Here is a 16,573-nt window from a genome sequence, read left to right as displayed (position 1 = left end):
CCTACACAGATTATCGTGAACTGTTATCCTTCCATATGAAAAAAAGTGCCTTCTCTAGGCCACCATTAAAAGATGCTCCCTTGTTGAGTGTTGTGCTAAATATTGTCATAAAACAGGCTCATAAATGCACATCTTTGTGCTCTGGACAAGAAATATCCAAACTCTTCGAGGAGAGGTCATAAAAGCCTCTCCTCGCCAAAAACTGTTCACACATTTTCATCTTCAGTGTTTTCTCTGCATCAGTAACCCTACTGATAATGAAAAACACCCAAATGAAAGCCTTATTTTCAATTTACATGTTCTTATGGATCGGCGCATTGCCAACCAAGAACTGAAAACAAAGAGACAAAACAAAGCATTTCATCAGTGGCTTCCCTTTGGGACAGCCTGTTTATTACATGTTTGCAGTGTTCAGACACAGTGAGGAGAAACCAAGTGAATAATATGATATACAATTTCTTATGGGAATCTAGAGCTTTTTAAGACAGGAAATATTACTTTAACAAGTAAAAAACAGGATGTAGAAATTTCCAGTAAAAGAAAAATCAGGATTATAAAGGTTACTTTCTACCCACATGCCAAACACTGTAGATTAGATCTGAAGTTTTCAGCCTCCGTCCTTTCAAGGCAAAGCACAGAATTATGTATTTTTTCCGTCATTGAAATTTAATTTAAAAGGCAAGAAGCAAAATAAGAGCCATAATGAAAACAGAAACTGTACATAACACATTTCTTTTAAAAGACAGTTTAATGTTCAGACAGAATCTCTACAAGATATCTAATTATTTAAAGTATGTACTTGTATCTGTTAGGGCAGGGGAAATAAAGACTGAAAAACAAATATTTCAAATAAAAACCCTCACAAAGTGAGTAAATCAACTGAAAATGCCAAAGAAATTCAAAAACACACTTCAAACTAAAAACAAAATCATTTTAAAAAAGTGAATTAAACCTGCTTCTTTATACAACTGAACTGTTTCATGGGAAACAGTGTAATAGATGTTTAAAACTTGGTTAGTCAACTTATGAGACGTGTCCATCTTCAGCGGCTCATAATCAAACTAACAACCGACTAAAACCTGATTTTCCGAACCGTTCCCAGTTTGTTTAAAACATCTCAACTGTGGTATCGACCAAATTTCAAAGAAAAAAAGAAAAAAGGACATTTCATGACTAAGTTACTGAAAAACCACAAACTTTCTGCAAGCTACCCATGTCTAAATTATCTATTGGAGCCTGACTTTTCAGGGTTTTCGGGCTTCTCCTCCGGGTGGCTCTTCTGGTGAGCCAGCAGGGTGCGCTCCCGGCTGAAGCTCTTCCCGCAGGTCGGACAGGACAAGCGGCCGACAGCGTGAGCCCGCGACGTGTGCGCTTCCAGCTGCTCGGGTCGGGCAAAACTCTCTTCACATTCTTCGCAGGGATGGGCTTTCCGTGGGGTGTGTTTTTCCTTCTTGTGAGCGCGCAGCTGAACCAAGCCGGTGAAGGTGAGGTCACACTCCGTGCACGGGATCTGGAGAGGCGGAGCCGGGTCTTCTTTTGGCTTCTTCTCCTTTGCCGGACTGTCGTCCTCTGCACCTTTTTTGTCTTCCGTTTCCGACGCCGCTGCTGCTGCTTTAGGGGGACGACCTCGCTTCACTCCACCTGCTTTTCCTTTGTCTTCTCCAACAGCTACCGCAGGCTCCGCCGTGGCGGTGGCCTTCGTCGCCTCCTCGGAAACCTCCGCCTCATCCTTCTTTTTCCGCTTTCCCTTTTTCTCAGAACTGGCCGGGTCTTCGGCTTTGGCCGGGCGACCGCGTTTCTTCACAGGAGAAGCGCTGCCGTTGCACTGTTGGCCTTCCGGGTATTTCTCCTGGTGCGCTTGCAGCTCAGACTCCGCTTCAAATCCTTGGCCGCACTTCTTACAACGATGAGGCTTGGCTGGATCCTCGGGCTGTTCTGCGTTCTCATCAGGGCGTGGATGCTGGGTCAGGCGGTGGGCACGCAGCAGCCCAGGACTGCGAAAGGTCTGGCTGCAATCTTTACACACCAGCAGCTTCTCTGGACACACCTGTCTTCTGTGAGTCGTGAGCTGCAAAGGATCAAAGCAGAATAATTTTACACCCAAGTACTTGGCACGATGCTCGTCATATGCAATTCAAACCCGACACTTTAGACATTTTAAACATTGTCATGTTGCAATCACAAATCTTACTGCATTTTGAGATTTTATGCTGACTTTAGCATTAAAGTTCAGGTTTTTCTTCATAAAAACCTTTGAAAATGAAGGATTCTTTACATCTAGCTCAACATGGTGCTCTTTTTTGTGTCTATTCTACAAAATTTCCATCAAAATACACTTCACCTTGTAACATTACAAACAAAAAAATAAATAAAAATAGAGGGATAATGTGTGGGCAAAGCAAGATGGAAATGCACTAATTGCCTGATAGCAACATTTTAAATGCTTCCAATTTTCACATTTGAGAAATTTGTTTAATACAAAAAAAAAAACAACCTCACCTCGGAGAATGTTTTAAAGCTCTCCTTGCAGTGAGCACATTTGAAAGGCTTGTCGTCGTTGCTGTGTGTCGGCTGGTGCTGTGTTAATTCCTCAGATGACAGAAACGTGCGGTCACACACGTAGCACGTAAACAGTGTGTTTCCCTGTGCAGAGATTGAATACAGAGAAACACAAATTAAAACCGTCAGGCTAAATCACTTTCTTTTTACTCTGCAAGACAAAGAAACATCTTAAGTTACACTGAACAGGGGGAACCAATTGCTAATAATAAAAATAGGTTATGTGATTAAATCAAATTTTAAGATAGCAAGATGTTTTTAAACATTGAACTTTTCAGATATTCATTTCCCTCAATCAAGACAAGTCGATTTTGACAACAGACAAACTGTTTCTAGTTAAATGTACCTGCTGAAGCTGCTGTTTGTACTCCTCCCTGTGGCTCTTCTTCATGTGTCTCTCCTTTGCTTTGGCGTTGCAGAAGGTGATGAAGCACTGGAAGCACTGCAGGTTTTCATGTTGGTCTGAAAGAGCACACACAGACTCGGTTAGGGTTCGGTTCACGCTAGTAACACTCTTCAAACTGGGCCCCCTGAAGCACTTACAGGACTGGACCGAAGGAGCCGGGGGTCCGTTCAGAATGACGGGTTTGTATGGCTCTGCTGGCTTTTCATGGGGAGGTGCGGGTGGTGGTGGTGGTTCTGGCAAGCCCCGTCCCAGCACTATGTCCTCTATGTTCAAAATGTCTGAGTCCATTCTACGACACTGCTGCGACACAACCTTTCTGGATTCACACAAAAAAGACAACTCAAGATTCAAAACAATGTGCAAAAAACATACTAAAGTCTTCAGATTCAAATACTACGTGCAAAAACACCTTAGTTTCGTCAACAACATAATGCCATAAAGATAAACAGAAACGCTGAATAAATATGAAACTGAAAAAAAACTAATTAAATTAAGAATGTAAAAACAAAAAATTCCAAATAACATATCTAAAAAAAACTCCACAAAACGTGTACTCTGATATTTATTTAATATTTAAGTCAAAACAACCTCTTAAGTTGTAGCTAGAGCTGACGTTGAACGTAACACTAAGGCCGCCAGCTAAGCTAACTAGCTTCATGCCAGTTTGCAACATTGCGACATAATAAAAACTACATGATTCAAATCTCAACCTGTATGCAGCCAGCAAAATGAACCCAACCAGTTACCAGTTATTTTTCCTTTAATGTATGTATCTGCATGTAACTAATGGTAGAAACAAAGTAGCATACTAGTTGAGCGGGTTAATGGCAGCTAGTTAGCGCTAACAACACTCCTACCATTCAAAAAAGAACCGCAGACTTCGTGTCTGTTCCCGCACTAAGTTCAAAATTATATTTTACACACAGTTTATAGGTTGATGACCAATTTGAAGCGCATTGAGTAAATACAGTAAACCAATACTAATGTATGGATAATATAATTATGCTAAAAACAAGGGGACGTTACCTCGAACCGCTTTTTGAAGCTAGTTTGACTGAGAGAGTTGACCCTAGAAATACAACACATAGATCGTGCGTTTCCTCCTGTGCGTTGTTGTTGGTGGTGATGGGGACAGCCAAGATGGCTGCCGCTTGGACTCTTCGGTGGGGTCAGTTTGATTCAGATTAGGAAAATAATAATAATAATAATAAAGTGTCAAAACATAGATGATCTTAAATTATGGCGCTGATAACAACCACGAGTCTGAATTATGAAGAATTATCAGCATAATATGCAACACTAAAAAAAATCCTTCTGTTACTTACAAATCAGCAACACGTTCTGTTTATACTTTTTATTATACAATTGAATAGTAATAGTATGATTTACTAAACAATAAATTGGACTAATGCACACAAAAGCGACTTTGGCACAGATTAGACACGCTGCAAATTTGAAAATTAGAAGTGTTTCTATGCATTGTTACTCTATGGCTGATCTAAATCACGTGACCCAACACGACTCAAAAGAAGTACCTGATTTTTTAAAAACTTTTTTATACGCACAGACAGACACAGCCCTACTTATATTCAGTTTCAGTATAATTTAGACGATTTCGAACGCAAAAAATGCATCTAACTATGATAGTTATGTTTTTTGTAAATTGGCTTATTTTAATTTGCACAGTGGCAACAAGTGTTTCATGGAAAATTGGATTAGTGTGTCAAATATTTTAGAACAAGTTCAACCTCATCTCATACAAAAGCACTAGTTGAGATTAACATTTCCAAGTTGGAAGGTAAAAAATTAGCAGCAAGACAGAGAAAAGTGGTTCTCATCAACCCCAAAATGCAACATGGCTACCTATTTTAGAACCGATAGGAACTGGTAAGACGTCAAAGCTGTCAAAGTGAAATCATGTTTTTTCTTCCTTTTTCATATTTGGACATTTATCAGGTTGATACTAGTATAACACACGTTAATATAAAGTGTAATGAAAGTCCAATTAATGACAAAATAATTTATGAAAAAGAATAAGTTAGAACCTAATTTGGCTAAACTAACATATTTTATAAATATTAAGAAGATATAGTTACATAGCATTTTGAAGGAAATTTCAAGGCATTCACTCAGTTTAATTCAAGTTAAGCAGGGCACCTTTATGTGTGGTTGGTATAACTTAATGTAGCTAATAAATATTAATAACTATTACGACTTAAGGTAGTGCATAATTTCTCTATATTGTAAAATTAGTATCTTTGTAAGATGAACATTTCTTAAAATGAAATACATTTTAACATTAGTAAAAAAAAAAAAAACTAATAATGATTGTTGAATTCCATTAAGCTTTTTCAGTTTTATAACAATAGATGTAGGGACATGTCAGTAAGATACAATACAAAACTTAATTTTTAGTTCAATTCCAAAGTAAAACCATTTATACAGGTTAATTACTCAGAGTGACATGTACACAGAATTCTGCTTGTTGGCTTACTACAAAAAGAAACTGTTCAGGAAAGTTACCGGAAAGTTAAGTGGAAGGAAAAACTGGTTGAAAAAGTAGCAGAGGCAGTTGGCTTAAACCCAGCCTTACTACATAAATTACCACTCTCATTCATAGAGTAATAATTTATGTATACATATTTCAATTGTTTTCTATAATTTCTTTAAGATAGTCTATGAGATGCTCCTGTATTGGCTGCTTGTTGAAGTGTATTGGTTTACTGTTATATAAAAAGGGGCAGACCTTTTCACGCCATTGTTTTTATTTTATTTTATTTGGAATAAATAACAGAAATGTATGGTTTGGAAAGCTTCATCATGGACTTATAAAGGAATCATGTAAAAGATATGAAAAAACAATAAAAAACATTCCTGGTAACAGTATTTCGCAACACAGTGATTGGTTAATTTCTGTTTTGTGAAATTCCATCTAAAGGAACAATTCTATTTACATCTGCCCAGTGAGTTAACAAGCCTTGACAAAGTAGTTGTTTCAACTGCATCGCGTCAGTACAACAAAGTCATGGCACTGCCAGTAAAAGTCATCATGTAAAAAATGTACGAGTGGGGGAGCAGTTTTCACATACTTCATAAAAACATTTACATTCTAAATCAGAAAGCAGTTATTTACTGAGTGAGGACAGTACTACTGCTCCTCTCCCGAACTCTCCTGATTATGAAAATTCAGAAAGCAGTTGTGGTTGCGAGAGATGCAAAGAAAGACGCAGCACTTAAGGCACAGCACTCGTGATGTTCTCTGGCAGTCCCCAAAGCGACACCTTCCTCCTTCCCCCTCTGCAAGCTGCTCCGGCCAGTGGCCAGTACCATCGTACCGGGTGGTTAAGTCTGGCAGAGGACTCTCCTCCAGCAGACCCGGACTGGGCGCTTCACTTGTTGGATGGTGAGCGTCCTCCTCAGGAGGCTGTGGGGGAATTGAGTCCTGGGTGTCTAACCCACTAGAAAGAATCAAAGCCTTAGACACCTCCAGTCTGAAGGCCATGAACGTCATTGGAGCAGATGCCGCTCTGTAATCCTGCCGGTACTGGAGCCAGGAGTTCACCAGGGCCGCATCTGTGAGGTGCCACAGGACCGCTTGAGGCCAACAGGTTGGCAAAGAGACCGTGAGTGGAGTAGAGTACAGATTTAGCAAATTGCTGCTGAGACGCGCAGACGTCTGGGCCTTTTCAAAGCCGTCTATGAGTGAGACCATGTTTCTCTGGCTGTTGCCTGCAGTAGAAAGTATGAAGCCACAGTGTGTTCTGCGCAGCATCAACTTCCCATCAGAGCTAACAAACTCATCCCCAATATGCCCCCGCGCTCCCTCCACCCTGCCGGCTCCATGGATCCCAGCAGCTAAAAGGCGCTCCAGCATGGCAGGGGTGGAGAGTTCCTGTTTACAGAGGAATAACGTACTCCCTTTGGGGACCATGTTTTCGACCGCGTCTTGGTTTTCAGCAGGATGTAGTTCAAGATCCAAGTGTGTGATTAAACCATTAAGCCCAATCAATGTAGTGCATTGGAGAGAGGGCCTGTTGTTGTGAATCTTCCCAGTCAGAGATACTGGGTATTGGTCTATGGCGTAATCCCCTGGCTGTTTCAGCGACTGGCATCCTTCGTTGAAGCGATACAATAATGGACGAACCTTCCACAGCGGATCAGCATCTGTCTGTGAGCTGTTTGGCTCTGGTGAGCTCAGACTGTCACCATGACCAGAAACTAAACTTTGACTGCTTCGGGGCGTATCCCCCAGCTGCCGACCTGTAACATTTGCTTTTGGTTCATTTAAAGAACAAAGTTTCAACATCCGAGACAGATCGAGGAATCGGTTCAGTGGCATAGCTTCAGCTATCAACGACACCTTTGTTAGGTCTTCCCAGTAGAGCCTCGCACTGGGAAACTGAAAAGCAACAACAGAGCGATTAAACACCATTTTTTTTATTGTACAATATTTGATAGCTCCTGCAGTCATTGAGAAAGTTATGAAAATATACAGACCTTTAAGGTTCCCATTGCAATGTGGATCCCAACGAAGCGTGCGACCTCTCTGCATGTCACAGGGTTTGGCATCTTGGAAAGTTTATTTGTACAACTTGCGATTTCTACCCATGTGTCCCAACTAAAATATTCAGAGAAGTAATCTACAGGCTTTTCTGTCCTGTTGTCATCATGTGGTGCTTGAAGATGGCTTGCTGAATTTGGAAAACTCCTGGAAAGAAAAAGAGAGAAAAAAAAGAACAGGTGATTATTCTTCTGTCTGTTATATAAAGCCTGTTCCTGACAGACATAAACAATACGCCGAAACTAAAACATTCAGGAATTCTGATTGTGCTCCAGCTTAAAATAAAAATGTGCTACTGTACTTTGAATAGGACTGATGAGGCAGCTGTTTGCTGCTTGTTTGGTTCTTGTTGAAGTAAGCCATAATTTCGGCTTCCTTGTCCAGTTGAGGCTCGGATAATTCAAAACCACTCGCGTCTTCGTCATCAGAACTCTGGAGGAGAAAGTCTCGGAGATCCGATGGATTCTGCAACTCGGAATCTGAAGCAGCTGAGAAAGATCAAAGAGCATATTGAGTTAAAAAATTCTAATTAAATGAACAATCAACTCAAACTAATGCTTAACAAACCTTGTCCATCTGTTAAGTCACTGACACTTGGTTCTGATGGGAGACCTGGGACTACCGACTCTTGATAGCTCGGCGGTGATGATCTTCTTTCATCTATTTAATCAGGTTTAAGGTTAAAGTGAAATATGATGTAAAAAGATTAATGTGAAGAGAGCTAAGGCAGATACTCACATGCATTACAATCTGCACTCTGATATTCTGTCGGATTTGCATTGGCAGACCCTTCAGGGGTTGAGCTTTCTGTAATGGTTTGAGTGACCCCCAGTAAGACCTCCCTCTCCTCCTCCTTTACCGGGTAAAAGATGCACTGGTTGGAATTGAAATCCGGAGTGACACTACTGTCCTTCGTTGTTTCCCCATCCTCCGTTACTGAAAACGAAAATTCAAAAATATAAAATATATATATAAATATTCTCACTACTCCTCACTAATCCTTGTTATCTTCACGACAGTGAAATTGTAAACTAGACGCATCTTTCTCTACGTCTGTTTTTTATTCTGTTACATTTTTCTTAGAAGTAAAGAGCCTGGTAACATTCATATCTGAGTTAGGAAGGGGCCAAGTTAAGTCATCTTGCTTTGCAAAGAAGGTTCAACCTAGAGGTCTGCAAGTCAATAGAAATAAGATAGTATAAGTGTTTGGCTTTGAATTTATTAAGCAGTAATAAATAAATAGATAAACATCCATTATAAGTGATCAGATTAAACAGGTTTTAGCTGTCAATATCAAAATATTTAATCTATAAATATCTTAACTCTAAAGGAATTGAGTATATCCAACAAAAAATATGTAATTTTTTTTAAAGATTTCCATGCTCAGATTTCGAAAAAAAAAAAAAAGAAAAAAAAAAAGACACTCTTTGGCTTCTCATTCAGTGGTTTACGGTTGTGTTCTTATTGACACCTTATGAAAGATAATTCTTGCTCTTTGGTACTTACATGGGATGTCTGTGTTTTCACTGTTTACTGGTTCCACATTCCATCGCATGTGTCTACTGCCGTGCAGGCTCATGGTATGGTTCACCACAGAGTTGCTTTCCTCTTTCACCAGGATGCTTCTTATGTCTTGATGGTGCTTTGGCTGCACACCGGTGATACTCTGTCTGTTTTGACAGGTGGGTGCAACTAACATAGTGTCTGAGCTGTTCTCTTCAACTTTGATCTCATGGCCTTCAGGAACTTGAACCTCGTTCTCAGCAATCCTACCCAGAGACTGGTACAAAAACAAATGTTGCTTTATAACCCCAATTAAGGTTCAATCTTTTTTTTTTTTCTAATGGTACAAGAAACAAAACTCACCTGTGATTGACTGCTTCTTCCTGTTGCCGAGCTCATCTCCCGGTCAGTTGTTGGTCCTTGCTTAGAGGAAATTACCCTTTCCAGGATGATGCCAGGAGACTGGTCACTCTCCCTTTCCTTTTCTCCCTGCAGCCGTCTTTGATTCATAACCTCGTCAACACCAGTGGTAAGGGGCCTCAGCTCGAACGCAGCAGCTTCTTCAGAGGATTCTTCAACTGTTGCATGAACAGAAGGCAAAGATGCCGCAGGTGGAGTATCTTTGATGGTCTTCATCCCAGGACTGGGTTGTGTCTTTGTGCTAATCTCTTGGTCAGCCGTTTCCAAATCAGAGTGAAGTAGTTGTTTTTCATAAACTATCCAGCATTCACCTGGTTCGTGCTCTTGCTCCAGTCCTGAACTTGTCTTTGAGATCAAATCGCTTTTGAGAAGTTCTCCTCTTCTGCTCTGACCTGTCACAACTTCTTTCACTGCCTCTTTTCTCCTCGAAACCAGTGTTTCCTCCTCCTCTTCTTCTTTGACCTCTGGCTGATGGGTAGAACAAGACACAGTCTGGCAGGTTAGACTGTATTCTCTTGTCTCATTACCAACTTGCTTGTGATTTGTGATCTCACAATTTGACTTGTAGACTCTGTTGGATTCATTTTGGGAATCAGCATCGTCTTTCTCCTCCTGCTCTCCAACAGTGACCAAATCTACCTCTAGAAGTAAATCCTCCTTGATATCCTCATCTGCTATTCCTTGGACTTTAGCTTGGAAGTTGAGGTTCTTCCTGAGATCTTCTTGCGTATCTTCTTCTGGTGCCGCTGGTTCTTCAGTGTTAGAACCCTTTGGCTCAGTTGAGGGAGGGAAAGAGGCTTCAGTTGTCACATTTGATTGAGTCTCTGTATTATTGGGTTCATCAGATGAAGACTGAAATTCAGAAGAAGTACAGAAGTGATCTTCTATCTCAGTTTTACTGTCACCATTGTGTTCATGGATACCCATTTCACCATCATGAGCTGGGATTTGTAGAGAAGGAGATGGAATTAAAGCCGGAAAGGAGACACCTCGATCACGGTCTTCCAAAGTCATCTCTCCCATTTCAGTCTCAGTATCCCAGTCTGTGGGAGCATTCATTACCCTAACCACCCCACTATTCTCTTTGGGAAGCCGGTAAAGATCAAATCCAGAGACACCCTCAAAGATGTTTCCATTGGTGTAGGTGAGGCCAGGACTCTCGATGATGTGTGCTGTCGTCTTGTGCTTTTGAAGTGAAGCAACTTCGCTGAATTTCTCCCCACAGTCCTTACATTCTAAGGCACGCTTTGAAGTAATCACGCCTTCAGTTTCAACATTCAAAGATGCTTTACGCTTCCTGGTGGTCTTTGGCTTGGTGGGTACTATTTGCGGTTGCTGACGTGAAGCTTGTAGTGACGACAGCAGGGAGAGACCCTTCTGGTTTTTCTGGGTTCTTGTACCTTTTTTCTTCCCACCTGCTTTGGAAATGTCTGAGGACTGCGAATCATGAGGTGAGTCCTCCTGAGTCGGGCCTGATGCCTTTAAAGTGTCTAACTTGTACACTTTTAGCTGAGGCTGCTTGTGCCCTTTCAGTAAAAGAAGAGAGTCTTGATTGATGTTTGAATCAGTGGCTTCTGCTTTTTGGACTTTTTGTGCTTTTGTTAAGTTTTTCTTTCCCTTCACTTCCTTTGGATTCTTAGGTTGATCTTTTTGTAATATTTTTGCTGCTTTTTTCTTTTTAAGCATAGCTACAGGTTTCTGCTTACTGATATGCACTACGTCTTCCTTGGTTTCTTTCTGTTTTTTCATTTTGTTCTTCTTGGCATCGTCTTTGACTTGTTTCACCTGTGGAGTATGAGTTGAAGATGATTTTGTGTCACTTCCTGATGACGTATTCTCAGTCTTTTCCTTTTTCCCCTTTCCAGTCTTCTTCTGTGTTTGTACTTTCTGTACTTTCTCTGGAAGTTTTTTAGGAGATGTTTTACTTTTTATCAAATTGTCCTGTGTCTGCGTTTGTTCTTGTTCTGGCTTCTTCTGTTTTTTGGATTTCTTGTCCTTGCCTTGTGGACCAAATTTGACAACAAGACAAGACTTTTTAGTCCGCTGGCGCTTTGCAGGCTTAGCATCAATCTGAAAATCGTCCCTGTATATGGATCCAACCAGGTCATGCATATATCCTTGAAAGAAAAAGGTCCTAGCAGGTTTTCTTTTCCGCACCTTCACCAACTCTTGGGCTGACATGACGCTCACAGGTAACTCTGATTTCTGCTGGTCCCCTTCGGTCTCTAATTTTGACAGAGCTACTACTTGAGGGTCTGTAGACAAGCTGCTCTTGTCTTCTGCTGGAAATTTTTCACAAACATCCTGTTTGTCCTTTTCTGTTGTCTTTTCATTAATAGCAGGTATCTGATCTAGACCTACTTTTTCTGTATCTGAATCTGTATTTTCCTTTGCTTCAGATTCACTTGGAGCTTGTATGATTGTTTCTGGTGGAGCAGAAGGGCAAGACGATAGGTCCTGTTCCTCTGGGTGTGTTGATGTAAGCTCCAACTCAACTGTGGGTGTGAGTGGTGGGACTGGTATCTTGGTCTTTTTTGCATCTTCTACAATGTCATCTGGAGCAGGATCAGGAGTTTCCTGCTCGGTGCTTTGAACCAAAGAAGAGGAAATAATCCCATTTTGTGGTTCACTTTGAGATTGTTCGAGCTCCGCAGCTGGCATTAAAGCAGGGGTAAGTTCTAAAATGAACGTTTGTTCAAGGTTTTCCTTGAGATCAGCTACTTCATTCTGACAAACACTGGGGTCATAGTTCATTGGACTAATTTCAGGCCGTTGAAAGTTCTGATGCACTGCTGCTTCTTTGAGTCTTTCAGTTTGTTCAGCCGGAATGAGTGTCAACTCTACGCGTTCTTCTGCAGCTACATGAGAGCCCAGCTCTGAGAAGGAGGGGGTTTCCAGTTGTCCTTCTGGAGTAATAGGCTCCAGTATAATTGTTTGATCCATTGGGCTGACTAAAGTGTCCAGTTGAAGTGTCTTAGATCCTGCCGGTTTGAGTCCAGTAAAATCTGTCTGTGGTGGGCCCAGATTCAAATCAAACATCGCTGCTGGTTCTGACACCTGCTGCACCTGCAGTGGTGGGGCATTTGGTGGCACCTGCCCCAGTATAACAACTTTATTCACTTTCTGCACATTTCCCAACGATTCAATAAGTTTCCGAATCTGCTCAGTGTCGATATTGGCGTCGACTTTTTGCAGAGGTCCATTGGGTTCCACTTGCAATAGCGCTGGTTGGGAAATAGATATTGGACTTATAAGAGGGGTATTTTGTAGCCCAGCTCGAAATGGGTTAGTGATTGCATCAAATTTGTGCTTTGTTATCAGATGCTGCTGCCGTGTTCTGAGACTCTTGAAAGTGGCCTTGCACACAGAACAAATGTAAACCCTGCGAGAAGCACCTAAAAGTGGATAAAAAATTAGGAGGTCAGAAATTTACAATCCATTCATCTATCTATTAAAATGTGTAATAAAAACACATTTGAGTCAAAAAGAGGCTTCCTACCATCAGCTTTGTTTTTTGATGCTGCTGTCGACACTGTATCCACTTCAGCTCCCTCTAAGGAATGTGAGTCAATGTGCTTTTGCAGAGCTTTGGATAAGGGAAACCTCTTTCCACAATCCTTGCAAACATAAGGTGTCTCTCCTGAGTGCTTGCGCTGATGATACTTCAACAATGTCAGCGTCTTGCAAGTCTTGCCACAGTCCTTGCAGGCATACCCGTCCTGACCAAAATGAATCTTTTTATGGGCCGTTAGCTCTGATGACTTCTTAAAGGACTGACTGCAGATCGGACACTTGAAGGGTTTCTTGTCTGGGTGGGCCTTCTGGTGGGCCATGAGCTCTGTTGAGTTTGTGAAGTGGCGGTCGCAAACATAACAGGCAAAAAGCGAATTCCTCAGGATGCACTGCTCATACTCGGCAGGGTGACTATGCTTCATGTGACGTTCTTTGCCTTTGAGGTCACTGAAGATTATATGACACTCTATGCAATGCAGAGAGAGCTGAGATGCTGCAAAAAAGTAACAGAGGAGATTCAGAAGTTTACCATGTGTCAGTATTTTTAGCCTTTTCAATTCTCTTGACTATAGAGGGAGAGGCAGAATATACCCAGGGCACAGGGCAAAATAAAGACGCCAACTAATTCAGTGTTTTTCAAAGTGAGGCCCACTAGGGGGCGTAAGAGGTAGTCTCAGAAGATTGGAAAAATTTATAAATAAATACATAAATGTAATAAATGCTGTAAAGCATACATTTTTAATCATTATTGTTAAATTATAAACTGTAACATGATTTGCGATCATTATTATAAAATATAAGCTATTAAATGTTTGTTTGTTTGTTTTTAAACCATGCTCACCTTACTAATTCGCTGCCAGTCAAATTTATCAAGTCGCTTTGCTCCTCAAGCTAGCGTAGCAAGTGTGAAGTGGACACGTTTCTGACAATAAAAAGACTAAAGGAACCATCCTGTGAGCCGACTGGAGAAGATGCTGCTGAAAAACCCCTAAGAACTCATGGCCAACTACAATCAGAAGCTATGAGGCAGTATTTATGCTAAGTGATTGTAATAATTATTGAATATCTAATAAAAGTGGTAAAAAGAACCCTTGAATAAACCTACAGGTCATGTTTTTGGGCTGAGGGAAGAAGTTGGAGTAACCGGAGAGAACCCAGGTATCCATTGGGAGAGCAAAAAAAAAAAATCTAAGACATACAAAACCATAAAAATTCACAAAATATAATTTCTTATCTACTGTTTTCCTTCTTTCAGCAAGTGGCAAACAATACACTATTCACCTGAAGATGAACAGTTTTTTTTAATCACCTAAATAATCTGTTAATGTGTTTAAGTGACTTAATACAAAAGAAATTATCAAATTGTGTTTTGTGACAGAATATTCTGTGTAGCTGTTGGTGAACATCTGATTAAAGGACTATTTATTGCATGTCAATTTACTGATAATTTTTCTAACTACAAAAAACAGGTAGAACTTTGATTTATTAAAATTTTGTGATAGTATCTAATAAAAAAATACAAAAGCTTATATTTTATTGATTCTGAATAGAAGTTTTTAAACAGGTTACAATGTAAACAGAATAAAGAATAAAGCAGTTTAACTGTCTTTATTCTTTGTTTACAAACAGTATTATTTCAAGTTCTATATACGTTGTTTAATTACTGTTGTCGGTTTTGACATGCAGGCCTGTAAGAATATAATTTCATTTTAGCAAACTATATTCAGAAATGCATTACATAAAGTCCTGGTCCAAAGAAAGGAGAAAGATTTCTAAAGTGAAAGTCCACCGGAAGAGAAATAAGAAAACACTTTGTATTCTAAAAATGTGCAGGTAAAACTGAGTCGTTTTAGAGCTACTACAGTTCATAATTCTTTAATTGAAAACTGATATTAAGTGGAACTCAGACTGAATCAAAACTTGCATCAACGCTGGATTCAACAAAACTTTGAAAGTTAAAGTGCCCACAAGTGTGTAGTAAATAGGTAAGTGAAGTACTCACATGTGAGATCCACGACCTCTGACTCTGACATATCAGAGATCATGGCGTTCCTGGAAGAAACATATCTCCTCCCATCGCCCGAACCTTTGCCTTGTTTTTTTACTCCCTGCCCATCACTCTCAGCAGCCGGTCCTGGTGGGGCACTGGGCTTTGCAGTAGGGTCTGTACCTGCCTTTCCAGCATTTTCCCTGGACTCTGCCTGTGACTGGACACCAGGCTCCTTATCCAGGGGAGGAGTTAGGCTCATACTTGTAGGTGTGGTGGTGGTCTGAGCAGGGGCATCTGGTTTGTCCTTCCCCTCTTGATCAACTGGTTTGCTTGGGGTCGGTTGAGCCTCTGTGTCCTGTTGATGCTCTGCAGCAGACATGACCACTGGGCTGCATTCAGTGTGATCCTCTGGTGAACGCTGCATGGCTCTCTGCTTCAGTGTCTCATATGCAACCGTGAAATCACTTCCTTTTTTCCTAACTATAAAAAGGTACAAAATGCATTAGCATGTATGCATAGCAATAGTTACACTCTGATTAAAAATCAAGGGGCGGCTTTATCCACTGGGAGACAGCTGGGCTTAAACCATTTGAATAACAATAGAGTACTGGTAGATATGTAGGGCAGCTGGTGGACGCTGTTAAAACGGGAAGACTTAAAAAATCTTTGTTTTTTTGGTTTTTGCTACAACCGTTTTAGCATGCTAAGAGCCTTCATGAATAAACTCCTCGCAAACGCATCCGATACACAGGTAACAATAGCCCGGTTAGCCGAATTCACATATTTGGGACAAAATCAGGATGCAAATCTCCGCCTCTCCCATTGGCTACGGGGCCATAGATGATAAGCATACACTCATTAAGCTCTTCTTCCTGTTTCATAAACACATGCTCGGCCTGTAATGAGTGAGCAGGATGTAGATAAACGTTACCTGGCCCGACTCGACCGCCCAACCATCTCTGCGTCGGTTCTCACAAAGCCACCACCGAGCAGATGCAGAGCGCGCGACGTTACGTCGAATAAGAGACGCGCACGAGGGAATCATGGGATATGCTGTTTTTTGTTGTTTTTTTTGCAAATACAAACGAACTCTTATAAATGATTCTTTTTTTTCATCTTTATGGTCTAAGGATTTAACATATAACACTGAAAACATTTAGATTATTCTTTATCTGCTTTACAAAAACACTTTGCTAAACCTACAGCACTCTACAAAAGCAGCCTCCTCCTCTTTGAAATGCTAGTTGTAATAATACAACCTCAAGCTATTTAATTTGTTATACACCAACACAAGGAAATAAAACTTTGAAATTAAAGTATACCAGATATTTGTATTCATTAACAACCACTTTGCTACCTCTTACTGCACCATGAAACACACAGTGGTTGCAGCAACATGTTGCCAGGATATTTTTCTTTAACAGGGGTAGTAAAGCTCATCAGGGTTGACGAGAAGATGGACAAATATAATGCAATACTGGAAGACAACCTTCTGGAGGCTCCAGAAGACTAAAGACTGCGGTAAAGGTTCGTCTTCCAGCAGGTCAATGAGTCTAAACACAGTGCGTTGGTTTAAATCAGAGTAGTCATGTGACAGAGTGACCCAATCAATGTCTAGTCT

General features: G+C 40.7%; 2 protein-coding genes across 4 annotated transcripts; both read right to left on the bottom strand.

Annotated features, from left to right (window-relative positions):
* Positions 1 to 358: 358 nt before the first annotated feature.
* On the bottom strand, positions 359 to 4,099 carry znf576.2 (zinc finger protein 576, tandem duplicate 2). 2 transcript variants are annotated; one of them, XM_008432349.1, is made up of 5 exons: positions 3,992 to 4,099; positions 3,103 to 3,281; positions 2,906 to 3,021; positions 2,500 to 2,643; positions 359 to 2,068 (listed from the first exon to the last, which is right to left on the bottom strand). In XM_008432349.1, exons 2-5 carry the CDS (start codon positions 3,251 to 3,253, stop codon positions 1,223 to 1,225), a joined length of 1,257 nt encoding a protein of 418 aa, XP_008430571.1. In that variant the 5' UTR covers positions 3,254 to 3,281; positions 3,992 to 4,099; the 3' UTR covers positions 359 to 1,222. The 2 variants fall into 2 exon arrangements, with proteins under 2 accessions (XP_008430571.1, XP_008430572.1); XM_008432350.1 differs by lacking the exon at positions 3,992 to 4,099 and adding an exon at positions 3,823 to 3,934.
* Positions 4,100 to 5,719: 1,620 nt separating this feature from the next.
* Positions 5,720 to 15,958, bottom strand: znf576.1 (zinc finger protein 576, tandem duplicate 1). Of its 2 annotated transcripts, XM_008432348.2 has the most exons (10): positions 15,884 to 15,958; positions 14,965 to 15,432; positions 12,949 to 13,455; positions 9,393 to 12,844; positions 9,033 to 9,306; positions 8,265 to 8,462; positions 8,094 to 8,186; positions 7,828 to 8,014; positions 7,463 to 7,673; positions 5,720 to 7,364 (listed from the first exon to the last, which is right to left on the bottom strand). In XM_008432348.2, the coding sequence occupies exons 2-10, from the start codon at positions 15,374 to 15,376 to the stop codon at positions 6,114 to 6,116; spliced, it is 6,585 nt and encodes a 2,194-aa protein (XP_008430570.1). In that variant the 5' UTR covers positions 15,377 to 15,432; positions 15,884 to 15,958; the 3' UTR covers positions 5,720 to 6,113. The 2 variants fall into 2 exon arrangements, with proteins under 2 accessions (XP_008430570.1, XP_008430569.1); XM_008432347.2 differs by having other exon boundaries at positions 14,965 to 15,922.
* Between the last annotated feature and the right edge of the window lie 615 nt (positions 15,959 to 16,573).

The sequence above is a fragment of the Poecilia reticulata genome, linkage group LG16 (assembly GCF_000633615.1).
Source record: "Poecilia reticulata strain Guanapo linkage group LG16, Guppy_female_1.0+MT, whole genome shotgun sequence".
In the NCBI taxonomy this organism is placed as follows: Eukaryota; Metazoa; Chordata; class Actinopteri; order Cyprinodontiformes; family Poeciliidae; genus Poecilia; species Poecilia reticulata.
This window is presented reverse-complemented; position numbering and strand designations above follow the sequence as displayed.

What these genes read in the sequence shown, in the direction of transcription:
- znf576.2 (XM_008432349.1), bottom strand. Translation starts at nt 3,253, where the DNA reads ATGGACTCAGACATTTTGAACATAGAGGACATAGTGCTGGGACGGGGC. An exon ending in GGCTCCTTCGGTCCAGTCCT is followed by an intron (nt 3,022 to 3,102) that starts GTAAGTGCTTCA and finishes GTGCTCTTTCAG; the next exon opens with ACCAACATGAAAACCTGCAG. An exon ending in GCTTTAAAACATTCTCCGAG is followed by an intron (nt 2,069 to 2,499) that starts GTGAGGTTGTTT and finishes GATCCTTTGCAG; the next exon opens with CTCACGACTCACAGAAGACA.
- znf576.1 (XM_008432348.2), bottom strand. Translation starts at nt 15,376, where the DNA reads ATGCAGCGTTCACCAGAGGATCACACTGAATGCAGCCCAGTGGTCATG. An exon ending in AGAGGTCGTGGATCTCACAT is followed by an intron (nt 13,456 to 14,964) that starts GTGAGTACTTCA and finishes ACTTTTTTGCAG; the next exon opens with CATCTCAGCTCTCTCTGCAT. An exon ending in CCTCATCAGTCCTATTCAAA is followed by an intron (nt 7,674 to 7,827) that starts GTACAGTAGCAC and finishes TTTTCTTTCCAG; the next exon opens with GAGTTTTCCAAATTCAGCAA.